This window comes from Populus alba, chromosome 10 (assembly GCF_005239225.2).
Source record: "Populus alba chromosome 10, ASM523922v2, whole genome shotgun sequence".
Lineage (NCBI taxonomy): Eukaryota > Viridiplantae > Streptophyta > Magnoliopsida > Malpighiales > Salicaceae > Populus > Populus alba.
This window is the reverse complement of record NC_133293.1, coordinates 17913281-17927760: the sequence shown is the minus strand read 5'-3', so window position 1 is coordinate 17927760 and position 14480 is coordinate 17913281. Positions and strand designations below refer to the sequence as shown.

General features: G+C 36.9%; 3 protein-coding genes across 6 annotated transcripts; 2 read left to right on the top strand and 1 right to left on the bottom strand.

Moving 5' to 3' along the window:
* Window positions 1-747: 747 nt before the first annotated feature.
* On the bottom strand, window positions 748-2851 carry LOC118043332 (uncharacterized). The gene is made up of 3 exons (XM_035051288.2): window positions 2574-2851; window positions 1993-2241; window positions 748-1871 (listed from the first exon to the last, which is right to left on the bottom strand). Exons 1-3 carry the CDS (start codon window positions 2635-2637, stop codon window positions 1198-1200), a joined length of 987 nt encoding a protein of 328 aa, XP_034907179.1. The 5' UTR covers window positions 2638-2851; the 3' UTR covers window positions 748-1197.
* A 1420-nt stretch (window positions 2852-4271) lies between these two features.
* On the top strand, window positions 4272-7526 carry LOC118043330 (uncharacterized). Of its 3 annotated transcripts, none has more exons than XM_035051286.2 (5): window positions 4272-4849; window positions 4961-5073; window positions 5810-6052; window positions 6158-6810; window positions 6920-7526. In XM_035051286.2, the coding sequence occupies exons 3-4, from the start codon at window positions 5819-5821 to the stop codon at window positions 6800-6802; spliced, it is 879 nt and encodes a 292-aa protein (XP_034907177.1). In that variant the 5' UTR covers window positions 4272-4849; window positions 4961-5073; window positions 5810-5818; the 3' UTR covers window positions 6803-6810; window positions 6920-7526. The 3 variants fall into 3 exon arrangements, with proteins under 3 accessions (XP_034907177.1, XP_034907176.1, XP_073267955.1); XM_035051285.2 differs by having other exon boundaries at window positions 4276-4849; window positions 5730-6052; window positions 6920-7525; XM_073411854.1 differs by lacking the exons at window positions 4272-4849; window positions 4961-5073 and having other exon boundaries at window positions 5096-6052; window positions 6920-7525.
* A 3649-nt stretch (window positions 7527-11175) lies between these two features.
* On the top strand, window positions 11176-14054 carry LOC118043329 (uncharacterized). Of its 2 annotated transcripts, none has more exons than XM_073411757.1 (4): window positions 11176-11302; window positions 11400-11477; window positions 11876-12043; window positions 13392-14054. In XM_073411757.1, exons 1-4 carry the CDS (start codon window positions 11276-11278, stop codon window positions 13833-13835), a joined length of 717 nt encoding a protein of 238 aa, XP_073267858.1. In that variant the 5' UTR covers window positions 11176-11275; the 3' UTR covers window positions 13836-14054. The 2 variants fall into 2 exon arrangements, with proteins under 2 accessions (XP_073267858.1, XP_034907174.1); XM_035051283.2 differs by having other exon boundaries at window positions 11400-11495; window positions 13392-14028.
* Window positions 14055-14480: the final 426 nt, after the last annotated feature.

The following is a 14480-nucleotide window of genomic DNA, read 5'->3' as shown; positions in this document are numbered from 1 at the left end:
CAGACAGCACACGGCTTGAAGTCGCTGGTTTTTCTTTTACCTGGTTCGAAAGGAAACTGGAGTCAAATCAGGTTCTAATTCTGCAGATCATAGGGTGTACAGATTTTATAATTATGCTCATATTGGCTGTACTGCTCTACCACACTTGTCTTCCAATAATGGGGCTAACATCTACTGTGTGTTGCTCCCTGAGATTACCATAGACTAACTTAAAGTCGGTCTTCAACGCGTGCACACACATGCACCAAGATTTTGCTCTTTTCGAAAAGAAAGGAAATTGGCTTCTTTTATTATGTGACAACGACGGATCAAATGGTTTGTTCGCTCTTAGGATTAGCTGCAAGTATTTTTGTCTCCAAAGAGAGGATATGATGCGGATCTTCGCCACTTTTTATTTCTCCTGCTTGCACGATCAAGATGGCGGGAATCAACGACTTTATCAAAGGTGTCTCAGGGAAACGTGCTTGAAGAAGAAAGAGCCATTTCACTCTCGAGTTTTCTTCTTGCTGGCAAAAGTAAGTCCTTTTTCCCCGCGTGTTCAAGTGTGGATTGAAAGTGAGCTCGGTTTACTTTGGGTGATAAAGTTCTGTCTCATGTTAGTGTTATTATTCACACTTTATTTATAATGGTCTCTGTACTGGCTTTGGTGATATTGACTTCATTATGGCTCTCTATTTGCATTTAATTTTATTTTTATTTTTTTTTACAAAGGGGAGGACCGACGACCTGATTTCCCAGCATGAAGAGTTCTACTTAGTGGGCCATGACTGTGCATCAAGAGCTCTGCAGTCATCTGGGCTTACGAGGTCTCATAGGAGTATGAGCCCAAAAGGCAAACATCAATGCACCTGGAATCATGGATGCTGCCGTTCCACATTCAGGTGGAAACCCATAGTGTTCGGTAGGTAGCCCAAAGCTCCCAATTGTTTGGGCATTGTTAGTAGCAGAAACAGTTATTGTTATCACAAGGAAGGAAGAATTTTAAGCAGCAAGCCAGCAATACATGTTTTAAATTGAAGGTCATTTTGATTCTTTGAATACAAAACACTAACTAGCTTGATATGCTTTCAAGTTTCTAGAGATCAAAAAAAAGTTTCTAGAGATGAGCATGCATTGAAGCTCTCAAGTCAGTGACTAGCATTCAATCTAGACAAGTACAAAGATCTAGGAGTTGCAGCACCAATCCAAAATGTCAAACTAGAGAGGCTCCATTGCCAATTTAGCAAAGACACCGTCAAATTTGGGTACCTCTTTCTCCATTTCAACCATCTGAGCCAGTGCTCCAAGCATACCATAATGCTCTTGCATGATCATTTCTTGCAAACGCAAAATCACAAACTCAAGCCTACTTTTCTCCATTCTATGGTTCTCAGCTTTAATCATTAACCCTTTCATTCCCACCTTAGTCAGCTTCAGCTCTATCATTACATCAGTTAACTCCACTAATCTTCTCCTCAGAGGAATCACATTATACCCCATGCTTTGCAACTCCCCCATGGTTTTCCACAATTCTCTAGCCCTAACCCAGAAATCATTTACCTGTAGAGAGTGCATTTGCTCCACAGTTTCTTCGAAAATCCGATCCCATGAAGATATCAAAACCTTTCTAGTATGTCCAGAGAGATTTATGAGCTGATAAAAGTGAGGGCTTTGAGGTATACCTTTCAAAATCCTTGAAATCACTACCAATGCAGTATTGGCCCTATTGGGCATTGAATCTTGGTTTGCTTGTCTTGCTACCTTGTCCTGTTTGATATCGGATGGAGACAAAACACCCATTTCTTTGGGGCTATTGTTTTCTTTCTCTCCAATCCTTGGTTCAGTTTTTTCATGCTGCAGCTTACTTGCAGCTTCAATCGGTTTTTCTGCATCTTCACATCACACAAAGACATAAATCAAATAATTAGTCACTGAAAGTGAACCATATTTTTATGTTGTAAAGAACAATTCTTTCTGTGGACAGGGTGATTACAAGCCAGAAAAAAACCTCACCATGGTCGGATACTTTGTCAACCTCATGTCTATTGAACGTAAATGGATTAGCGGCTGAAAAGCTTGAAACTAGACCTAATGCAAAGGGACTTTCACTGGTGCTTTTAAAGGTAATGGGGTCGACTGAATTCAAAGCAGAGGAAGAGGGACGTGCAGCTTTTCTTGCCTTGGCGAGACCGGCCCTACTGTTGCCATTATTAATCGATGAGAAAGTGAATGACAATGGCTGCACTGAATTGAACTGGGTTTCTGACGTCACCATGGAGGATTTGCAAAGAAACTAATCAGTCACTAGAGAAAATATCAAATTCAATCACAAAGCAATACTTAATTAGCTAATAAACTAGTTATTTTAATCACTGTCAAGAGGAGAAACCCTGGAGAACTAACATTGTGTGTGGGTACAGAGATAGAAATGTGTAGTGGATGAAAATGAAAATTAAAGAAAGTTGCTTTTTGAACCATCTTATCTTGCAACCTTACCCAGCTGGGAGACCAAGCAATAGATTGCTAAACTTACTAGTATATAAGATGTACATAAATCACATGACTGTGAGAAAGAAAACTCGATCAGCACTCACCGGATTCTGATACATGACCGAACTGAAAGGAGGAAGCCATGCTAGCTGCTAATAGCCAGGGCATGTCCAAGTATTTGTATTTGTGATCTCCGATTTGAAGGCAAGTGTGAATTTATAACGTGGCAGAGTCTCGGGTGAATCCACGAAGGTGGTGAGGTTGGAGAATGGGCCTCTGAAGTGAGGTGTAAAGGGAGAGGTGCAAAGGTTGTGGATTTAGATTGGACATCAGAAAAGCAGGCAGATTCTTTTTCCAAGCTTTGCTTGCTCGCCAAGGAATAAATAGAAACTCCGGCATTGTTGTCTGACAACAATCCTTTTGGGATACTAGTGGTCCTGGTTTAAATTCAACCACTGTAATGGCATGGAGTAGTAAAATAACTCCTGCTAAATGAGATTCAACTAATTACTCTTCCATTTGCACCCTGACCGGCCATTGTTTTGGGCTTTGGGATTTCAAGATCTTGGTAGCCATAAAATAAGCACACTCTCGCGGAAAATGGAAATTTTTTACTTATTGGAAATATCTAATAGATTTAATCACCCGTTATAGTTATAGAAAACGCTATCTCGCGTGGGTTGTTCATTGTACACGCTTGTATTGTTCATTGTGTTAAAGATTTTCTCTTTTTATTTTATTTTATTTCTTAAACTTTGTTTTAATGCGGTTGCATCTTGTTTAAGCCAAAATAAATAACACATGAATCATATTTGTTGACTATGAATATAATTTAAAGATGGAGAATAAAAATAGAAAAAACACAATAAATAGCAGCTTATTTTTCAGTTTTTGAATTGAGAAATGATAAAGAGGGATTGCTGGATTTCAACAATAAAAATAAAAAATCATGGTTTGCATCAATTCCAACTATGAAAAAATAATGATTTGGATGTGAATGAGATTTTTCCGACTAATAGAGTTTATACTAGGTGTTGTTTTCCCTTGAACTTACATTGTATGGTAGATTTGAGCCAAAAAATAATTTTGATTTTGAGTTGATTATGAGTTTTAAGGGTATTTTTTTAGTTTTTTGAAATTATTGATTTATTTTACAAGGTGTTTAGGATATTTTCTTATGATGAGAAATAAGTTTTTTTTTTTTTTTTAATGTAAAACACTACAACCTAACTTTTCAGCAATTAGAGGTCTCTGTAATTTGAGCAAGCCAAGATAAAGGAGTAGATGATAGGTCATTTGTCCCATATAATTTTTTTAAAAAAAATATAAGGTCTAGTTGAATTTATATACTGAGTTATAAGTTTTATTGATTAATTTTATTTAGTTAAAAATTAAAGGTTATATTTTTTTTATTACATGAATAATTTTCAATTTATTTAATTAAATACATAAATAAAATTCTGAATTTACAATTGATATTTTTCATGTTAAAAAAAAAAATGGATAATGTTGTCCTCCTGAAAGAAAGCTAAAAAAAAACAGTAAACAACACTTCCCATTAAAAAATTAAAATAGGGAATCTGATAAATCGAAAGGTTACATTCACCGTATACGCAGTAGCAGTAATTGAAAGAAGGTGTTTGGTGTAAAAGTAACGGGGACAATGGACACCACAAAAAAGGAACACACGTGATACCACCAAGAGGCAAAAAGAACAAGGTGCCGTTTGGTAATGCGGTAGGAACTGAGGTGCAGCCAAAACACAAAAATTATATGTTTGGTTACGTTGAAAACGTGGTTTCAAAATGGTGGGACCCACCCCCTGAAGGCTGAAACTGCGGTTTGAAAAAAGTGGCCACTAGCTGCTGCTGACCAGCAGCAACCTCAAGCAACCCACGGTCTGTCAAGGGAAAGTATAATACTCCAAAAAAAAAAAGCCGTTGGATAATTAACACACCCTGAGCTGAGTCCCATAACTCCTCTGCAAATCAATTCAAAAAGCCTCAAGCTCCCATCAATATTCTCCTCCCCACTGTCAAAAAATTCAAGGAATCCTATCTTGCCGTTCACCATTTCCATAGCTTCAAACGACCTCTGTATACTCTGTTCACTGTTCACCATCCTTTCTTCCCACTTAGCAGATCCCTTCATTTTTTATCCTTTCTTTCCAAGCGCCGGAGCTGGTGAGGTTGCTGCAAAATTACAGTCGTTGCCACTGTTTTTCCCTCCCCCCTGTCACACGAAAAACAGGGTCAGCTTCACAAACACACACAGGACAAAAAAATTGTCTCATCCACTGTAAAAAATAATTGCCCCTTCTGTTTTTCTACCCCAAACAGCTTGCCATTCGCCTGATGTTGTAGATCCGCTCAATATAAAGGTATATTGCCATTTGTTTAATTTTGAAGTTGATCTGCAGCATGTTAAAATAATTTTCCCGTTTGAATTTCTTCTCCCAATATGTGCGTGATTGTTGTTGTTATGCCTGCAGAGTCGATTTTTGTGAGAGGCAAAAGAACAAGGGGAGTCGATTTCTGTGAGAGGCAAACGAACAAGGGGACGAGAAATTACTTGGACAAAAAGGAGACGGGTCTGCAGTAGAGAGTATGTTTTCTGTTAAAATTTTACGCCTCCCTGAAGATAATTACAGTATGCATATATGTTTAGGTGTTGTGTATTGTTCTGGGAAACATATAATTTATGAATATATTGTGCTGTAAGGATTGTGAATTAAGCACAACATTTTGCTTGATGCTGATATGGAAAAAAAATCTGGTGCTGTGATAATAGGTTAATTGACCATCTGTGTGTTTTAAAATTTTTTGCAGAATTTGTTCTGATAATTGTGTTTAATTCGGATAATGTTGTTGCTATTTGAGTCAAATATGTGTTGCTTCATTTGGATGGTGTTTATGCCTTGATCCTACAGAATTTGTGAATACTTATGTCTTTTGCAATTTGAGAACTAGGAGGTGATGGTCACAGAAAAAAGAATGTATACAATCTGCTTGGTCTGTTTATGCTCTCGGCTGGAAACTATAAAGTTCACTGGTAATGGATTTCAATTACCTTGATGATGCATGATGATGTGCAATATTGATGTGTGTAGTTTGTAGGGCACATGCATATTGTGTGGACTGGCTAGAATTATTATAGGTTGGTAATCACTTGTAGGTGAACACTTCCTTCCAATATTACGCAAATGATTAGCATGTTATAAAAATTCATGATGTTTGGTTGCAAATATGTTATCCAAATAGGAATAGATAATCCAGAAACTATTGATAAAGCTGCTTGGAATAAAGAAATGTTGCATGTCTTTTGTGACCTTTGCATCAAGGCCATCGACATGGGAATGAGACCGAATACTCATTTCGACAAGGCCGGTTGGAAATATTTACAAACTTCTTTCAAAGAAATAACTGGTCACGCATTCACAAAGACACAATTGAAGAACAAATGGGATGGCTGCAAAAAGGATTGGAGGATATGGACAAAGCTCATTTCAGAAACTGGTGTGGGTTGGAGTGCAGAATTAGGGACAATTTCTGCAAGTGATGAATGGTGGAAAACAAAAATTCAGGTTATTTTGCTGCTCCTTAATTTTAAATTTCGTTGTATCTCAGTTCAGTAATTACCAAAAAAATTAGGCAAGCGACATTAAATTAATTCTATTTGTTCTGTGTAGGAAATAAGAGGCGCAAAAAAATTTAGGCATGCTGGTATCGAACCGTCTTTACGGTTGAAGTTCGACAGAATGTTCTCCAACATTGTTGCTACTGGACAGTACGCATGGGCACCATCGGCTGGAATCCGTCGTGATGATAATGTTGGTGTTGATGAGGACCCAAATGCCAATGACGAACAACCTGATTTGGAAGAAGGAAGCGGTGATTCAGAAGAGGATGGAATTCCAAATTTCACTGATGATGTGTGCAACATGGTTAGAGGGGTTAATATGTCAAGCAGTAGCAACACACGCAGTAGTGGAAAGAGAAAAGAAAGAGAACGTGTTGACGTTCAATCAGGGAAAAAAAAAAGAAGTTCTGGAATTGGGATGCAACTACTGTCACGGTTTAATAACATGGTTGACAGTATGTCAATCAATAGTGATTCCACATCTATATTTAAAGATAGGAAGGGGTGTAGTATTCCTGAGGTTATGATTGAGCTGCACTCAATAGAAGGAGTTCATATTGGTGATGATTTTCATGCGTGGGCTACTGAGTTCTTGGGTATAAGAAGGAATAGAGAAATGTGGTTCAGTATGGGTAGTCTTCAAAACAAGATGATATGGTTGCAGAAAATGTTTACACGGCGTAAGGCACCATAGACGAGGAGGTATATATTGACCCTGAATGCATGCTTTTATAAATTTGTTGATAATATTATTATCTAAATTGCTATATAACATGTTTTGAAATGTATTGACAATTATGTATTCTTTCAGAGATCTGAAGATAATCGGCCAGAATTGTTCGGGACTCTATTTGTAATTTTAACAATTCTCATCTCACATGGAGAGGTTGTGTACAAGTCCTATTTTTTAGCTATGGAGCATAAATATTTTTTATTTTCATGCAAACGGACTGTATATTAAAGTATCGAAAAATTGTACTGTTATTCGATACGAGCTACGTATTATGAATTGCAATCCTGAATGTTTCTATGTATTTGTAATGTAATATGGCATGGACAATGCTTTTATAGTTTACAAAATATGCATGCTTAAATGCAACCGGTAGAAAATGCAAAAAAATGGTTGTTAAATTATCGACATTAAAATTGCTTAATTATAAATTATACTGCTCGGAAAAAAATTTCTACATCCATTTTAAAAGAAAAATCAGTTGTTTTAGTTTGGGTTAAAAATATAAATTGAGGTCTAGAAGCTTAACTTATTATTGATTTCTATTTCTAATAAGTACACGTGATGTGCGGCAAGGGAAAAAAATATGCAAAATATGTAAAACGTTTTAAAAAATTTGAAATAAAAAAATACAAGGATTCATAATACAATTTATATGCAAATATTAAAGTAACTAGTACACTGTGATAGAACATGCACTCTGGTTACAGAAGATTAAACGTGAAGATACAAAATATGCAAAGATTGAAAATACAATTCACATGAAAAATTTAGCTAAGTGGTACACTGCAATAAACTGCTCCCGACATTTCAGCCTAGTCACAGAAGATAAAAAGTAAAAACAGAGAAATATGCAAGATTCAATATATATAATTCACATGCAAAAACAAGCTATGGTACACTGGGATAAACTGCTCCTCACCTTGCCCATCGGTTGCAGAAGAGAAAAGATAATGAACACGGGTTGTTGAATACCGAGCTTATGTGACAATGCTGGAACAAAACACTTTGTGAAAAGAAGAAGCAACCTCACAGGTACCTGCAATGCTTCAGTAAAAGAACCTCACAGGTACCTGCAATGCTTCAGTAAAAGAAGATAAAACAAAGAGCAACCAGCAGATACAGAAATGGAAATGCAGGGGAACAAACTCAGCAGATAAAAAAGGCAACCACGGGATAAACAGAGGGCAACCACCACCAACATTCCTTGTCACCACCAAAGCAACTGGCTGCCCTCATCGTCGCCAACAGCAGGAGCACCACCAACAGCGGGGAGGAAAGAGTGCAGCAGGGAAAAAACGCAACAGAGGCAGTGTGAATCAGAGGCAGTGCGAAGCAGAGCAGATTCGGACAAAAAAATAAGGCCACCACAACCAACCTGCCTCGCCGTTTATGTGCAACCTTCTGCCCTCATCTTCGCCAACAACAGCAGCACCACCAACAGCGGGGAGGAAAGAGTGCAGCAAGGAAAAAACGCAGCAGAGGCAGGGCGAAGCAGAGCAGCTTCAGCCGATAAACACAGGGCCACCGCGGGATAAAACCACACCACCACTGCAAACTCATCATCGTCTCCACCATAGCAACCATCTGGCGTCATTAGCTTCAACTGCAGCAGCACCATCATCAGGAGAGAAGCAAGGAAAGCATACTGGAGAGTGAGAAGAGCAGGAACATAAACACCATCACCGAAGTCCACCACCGTTCCCCGCCGTTCCCACAGCCAAACACACCTCGCGCCGCCAAGGGTAACCTCCTCTGTCCATCGCCTTCTCCTTCATTCGTCTGCTGATGAGTAAAAGTCGGTGTCCACTGTTCATGTAAAATGTGAACAGTGGACAGTGTATATATAACTTTAATGCAACAATTTGGGCAGTAAATTTTTGTTTAGTGTGAATTAGTATAATATAATAGTTGCATGGGAAAATTAATCGTGCATGTATTACATCAAACATTGTGTTTTATTTAAAAAAAATAATTTATTTAACATGATTAAGTGTTTATTTATGTAGGATTATACATATGGAAGAAGAACGTTTAAATGCAATATTTAATGAATCTCTTGATGATGATTATGATAACATAATGGATCGTGTTGTTGATCACGTTAATTATCGTGGTGGTGATGACAACGGTGGCTCGGGAGGGGATGGTGATGATGGCGCAAATGATGACGACGACGACACTAACGACGACGACAACGATGACAACGATGATGATAGTGATGATGATGAAGAATCGTTTTGGAAGCGAGCATTTGATAGGAAAAAATTAGTTGTGTGCACAGCTGGGGCACTAAACATTTATTATGTCAATCATATACATAAAGAACCATGCATGGTTTCATACAATACAGACATGCGTTGGTTAACTGAAGTTTTACGAGGACATTGGCAACGATGTGTCAACATGTTTAGAATGGACACATCAACTTTGTTGAGCTTGTGCAGTGATTTAGAAACAACGTATGGGTTGAAGCCATCAAGAAGGATGAGTGTGATTGAAAAGGTTGCAATATTTCTATATACAATAGCACTAAGAGCATCAAATAGGGAGGTGCAAGAGCGATTTCAACATTCGGGGGAAACTATTAGTAGATGCATTAAAGAAGTCCTCGCAGCAGTATGTTTGTTTGCAGTCGATGTCATAAAACCAGATGAACCGAGTTTTTCAAACACTCCACGAGAAATTGCAATGAATCCTAAATATATGCCGCATTTCAAGGTACGAAAAATATTTATGTTTTTATTGTCAGTATTCAATTCAAAAATTGATGTATGCATGTTAGTAAGTAACGACATGATATTGTCAATGGTTTTTTTTTTTTTTGTCAGAATTGTATTGGTGCAATTGATGGGACACATGTGCGGGCTTGTATATCAATCGAAAATCAAATTCCATTTATCGGAAGAAAAGGTGTCCCGACTCAAAACATAATGGTGGTTTGTAATTTTGACATGCGATTCACGTTTGTGTGGGCAGGATGGGAAGGCAGTGCCCACGATACACGTATTTTTCATGAGGCTATTGAGAATATAAATATAAAATTCCCAACGCCACCAGAAGGTAGGTATACAACATAACTTGTTATGTTCTTAGGTATAAAGTTTGTTTTATATTACTAATTACAAGATCAAATTTTGATATTTTTTTTTAATTATAAGTAAATACTATTTGGTTGATGATGGATATCCAAATGAGTATGGTTATTTAGATCCGTATAAAGGTGAGAGATATCACTTACAAGATTTTAGGCGTCGTGGACAACCTAGAAATCGGCAAGAAGTTTTTAATCGTGCACATTCATCGCTACGTAATGTCATAGAACGATCTTTTGGAGTATGGAAACAAAGGTGGAGGATTTTACAAAACATGCCTGCTTATCCATACAAAACGCAAGTTGAATTTGTAGTTGCATCAATGGCACTACATAATTACATTAGAAGAAGATCGCATGATGATGTTGTATTTGTGGAATTTGATCGCAATCCCAATTATGTACCTGATGACATTTTACCAGATGTTGTGGCACGCCCTGAAAGCATTGGAAACAATAGGCAAAGCAGGATGAATTTCGAACGTGATGGGATTGCAGATAATTTAATGGAAGAATAAAGTAGAATTTATAATGTCTTGTTTCATTAATGATGTAATAGCAGTACTTAACTCTACAATATTTTCTATTGCAAAATAAGAATATTAATTTCTTTTATAGTTATTTTATTACATCAATTTGCAAAGCTTGCTTGTATGGGAGTATAGAGCTTTTCATTAACGAAGCAGTAATAAAATATTTTTTTCACATTGTAAAAAATTATTGTTGCGACCGGCACACGAAAACGAAATGCACACGTAGGAAAAACAATTAAAAATTTTTATTATGAAAAAACATTTCAACATCTTTTGGGAACGCAGTTTGCACCGCATAAACGGTTACCAAACACTGTACACTGCTTTTTGTTCAACCTCAATTTCAACCACAGTTTTAACCAAACACATATTTTTTCAAACCAACCTCAACTAAAAGTGCTTTTTTTAAAACAACTTTTTTTAAAACCACAACCGCAACAGCAACCTCAATACCAAACACACCCCAAATCTAGGGCATTAAATTCGTTTCCCTCCATATATAAAGAAAACAGCTTGTATGGTGTTATGGTTAATTTGTTTTTTTAAAAAAAAAAAAAATTCAATTAATTTTAAGATGTTTATATAAAAAATAAATTTTTAAAAATATCAAAATATTATTTTTAATATATTTCTATAAAAAATATTTATAAAAAAATAAAAACAATATTATTTTAATATATTTATATATATAAAAAAAAACTTTAAAACATTACCTGCAGTATTCTATTTCTTTTCTTTTCTTTTATTAAACGCAAGCTCGTGTGCTGTCACTCTATCAGTTCATCGCATGTGTAGTCGGAAAAAAACACGATGCCTCCAGCAAGAAGAGATCGAAGGGTTTGTTATCTAGACCACCTCTCTCCCTGGGCTGCACCATCTTCTCTGTTTCCTCCTTTTTCTCTCACACGAGAAAACTCTCTACTACATGTTTCAGGTGGGTCTGAAACGCATCGATGCTGCTCTTGACGCTGTACGTCCTATGGGATTCCCGGAACCCTTGGTTCGCAGAACTGTCAGAAATCTCCTAAAGGTGACACCTCGTACATGAATGGATGTGTTTATGCATGTTTCTATTATTAGTATTTTAAAGGGGTGTACTTTTTTGTTAAAGGAAGTTTCGTTTAAAGAAAGAAATCGAGCTTTGGATTTTCTGGGGTATCATGGAATGTGTTTGTATCATGTGATCTCTAAATTCCTGTTTGATGGCTGAGAAAATGTGGGAATTCAAAATTTGGAAGTCTTACATTCTGGGATCCCTAAAATATTGTAGCTATGCGAGCGCGTTAAATTCTTACTTCTTTAGATGATTGCGGACTTCAGGTATTGAAGGTTTGGTTATTTTTGAGCTTTTCTATGATCAAGCAGAAATAAAATGTGGGAATTTTTTAGGGTTTGTTATTTTTGTCTCAGGAATATGGCGGGTATGAAGGTTGGGCTTTCATTGAAGAGTGTTGCTATAAGCTTTTGATTGACACGCTTCTCGATGAGGTAGAGAAATCAGAGAGGGAAAACTGCGAACCAGGATTGTTTACAGGCAATGACAAGCTCAAGCATTTGATTGAGAATGGACCGGCAGAGGTAAATTCCCTTTTCTTCTCATTTTGTATCAATCCACCACTTACGTGCAGTTCAATTAAATGGAAGTTTTATTATTGCTCCTTTTTGTTGGTTCCATATAAAGGCATGATGTAGCTGTCTTGATTTCAAACTAAACCTGTCTTTCTACAATTGAAGATGGAACAATGCAATTGTCAGATTTTTCTTGAGATAAGTCTTGGAGCACAGGATTGAACCACTCATTATCTTCTTTCTTCCAAAATATAGAAGGAGAAAGTTTAAGATTTTGAGCCAAGCTAGCTAACTCTGTTCATGTGTCCTGGGTAATTGAAATTAAATATCACACATAGATAGTACTGCAAAAACGATGGAAATTTCCATCTTTGCTTGAATAAAGTACTTCTCATGAGGTGCTATTTTAATTTTAGTTGTCAGTTGTCAGCAATAGATTACTTCTTTTTTTTTTCTTATATCAGATGCTTGTACCTGCTTCAAAATTTCCATGATCTCTCTCTGTTTAATTTTTTACTATTATTAAAAAAACACAGCTTAAGTGTAAGAGTTCATTGTAGTTGATCAGATTATGGTGCTGCGTTAGTTCATATCATTGCGCTTTTGTGTGTCCATGTGAGGCTTGTGATCATTAATCTCACCTTTACTGAATTCTTTTGCTTTGTATCTTCTTTCTGCCTTGAGGATTTGCTGGACGTGTTTTTCTTCTTAATTCTTTTTCTGCCCTGTAAAATTGTTTCTCAAAACATATTTTAGATTAAATATTTATCAAGTGGTGGGTTGTTGTACATGGTTTAATTTAAAATCCTTGGAGCTTTCTTTTGAGCAATTGAATCGATCCCTTCTCCTAAAATCCCCTGCACCCTCATCCACTGATTTACTATACAGCAACAAAAACCAAGCCTCAATCCCAAACTAGTTCTGGATCCTTTTGCACCATACTGCATGATCATATACCAAAATTTGAACTGAAGATTTTATCTGGCTTGTCAATTGTTAAACATTGATATGCTGATGATGTGTAGCAATACTCTACATCATATAACTTTACACCTGGTTGCTCTTGTTTTCTTCCCTTCTAAGAAGAGGAATCTTGTGTCTGGTTGTCTAAGGATCATGTGATTGCACAAATGCATACCCGTATATATTACTCTTTAAAATTTTGTTTAGCATGCCATGTTTAGTAATACTACTTTCGTAGGATAAATTTATGCCTGAGTGGCCCTCTACTGCCTGTAATGTTGTTGGATGTTGATGTGCGTGATTGTGCTTGTGCTGACTGGACATGATCTGCCATTGAAATTTGAACATATTTTCTAATGCTACAGTTATTTCTTTCATTCCATGTTTCCTGAAGGATGACACTGTGAAAGATGAACCTAAAGCACAAGTTCACTCACCTAACGGTAATTCCAAGCAAGTTCATTCTCCAAACATTCACTCCCCGGCATCAATGGATATCATTCTATGTCCTTCAGTGAGTGATGCACCTGATGAGAAGCTTGGAGTGAAAGACTTTTCCCAACAAACTCACTCAACACAGGCTTCCTCCTCACACTTCAACTCTTCACATACAACTGACATTGTTCCACGCCCTTTGAAGGATGTTTCATCTGTTGTCAAGCTTGAAATACAGTCCCGCTCTCCACAGATATCCTCCACGGGAGTCCAATCTCCACATTTGTTCTCCCCATCGCCAGTGGATTCTCTCCCTCTTCAGAGGCGTAAACCTTGTTATGGATGGCTTAGCAGTGATGACGAGGATGAGCCAGAGCTCTTACATCTAACACCTGCTACTTAATCCCTCTTCCCATCTTCTATTCCAATACTTGGCAGGGAAACTTCAGTATCATTTTCGATTGTAAATAAAGTTTTCACAGCGCAGATTTTCTCTAGAATAGCCATGAAGATAGATGTCTTGGTATCACTTACTTGGCTGCTGTTTTGACCTTTGATAATCGAACAAGTTAACAAGCCTTCATGTTCTTAGCTTCCATTTGATTAAATATTTTACAGCAAATCCTCTAATTGTTTTATTTTCAGCATCGTGTGAGAACATTAGCAAAAAACATCCTTGGTGCACCTGAACGATTAGTTTTTTTAATTTCGTTTTTTTTTTCCTTATTCCATTACAAAAAAGAACTGCCTTTCTTCCTTTGAAAGTTTAGGAAACTGTTTACAAACTTAACTATGGAAGTTGAATATCCAATTAAGAACGGGGACATGGAGTCTTTGAAATGGATACGTAAGGGGAGTTGCTGTTTCGTTTTACTCTTTCTAGTCAAGAGTAATTGTTTTATGGCTTGCTAGTTAATTTGTTGGGTTTTTGGTTTTCCTTTTGGTAGGGTGGAGTCTTGTTTAAAGGAAACCTGCGAGGTCAGGCAGCTAAAAGCTATGAAAAATTAACAAACAGGAAGCATGTATATATTTGCTTTTCCTTTGTCCA

What these genes read in the sequence shown, in the direction of transcription:
- LOC118043330 (XM_073411854.1), top strand. Translation starts at nt 5,696, where the DNA reads ATGATGTTTGGTTGCAAATATGTTATCCAAATAGGAATAGATAATCCA. An exon ending in GGTGGAAAACAAAAATTCAG is followed by an intron (nt 6,053 to 6,157) that starts GTTATTTTGCTG and finishes TGTTCTGTGTAG; the next exon opens with GAAATAAGAGGCGCAAAAAA.
- LOC118043329 (XM_035051283.2), top strand. Translation starts at nt 11,276, where the DNA reads ATGCCTCCAGCAAGAAGAGATCGAAGG. An exon ending in CAGCAAGAAGAGATCGAAGG is followed by an intron (nt 11,303 to 11,399) that starts GTTTGTTATCTA and finishes TACATGTTTCAG; the next exon opens with GTGGGTCTGAAACGCATCGA. An exon ending in TTGAGAATGGACCGGCAGAG is followed by an intron (nt 12,044 to 13,391) that starts GTAAATTCCCTT and finishes TGTTTCCTGAAG; the next exon opens with GATGACACTGTGAAAGATGA.
- LOC118043332 (XM_035051288.2), bottom strand. Translation starts at nt 2,637, where the DNA reads ATGCCCTGGCTATTAGCAGCTAGCATGGCTTCCTCCTTTCAGTTCGGT. An exon ending in CGGTCATGTATCAGAATCCG is followed by an intron (nt 2,242 to 2,573) that starts GTGAGTGCTGAT and finishes TGGTGACGTCAG; the next exon opens with AAACCCAGTTCAATTCAGTG. An exon ending in TGACAAAGTATCCGACCATG is followed by an intron (nt 1,872 to 1,992) that starts GTGAGGTTTTTT and finishes TGTGATGTGAAG; the next exon opens with ATGCAGAAAAACCGATTGAA.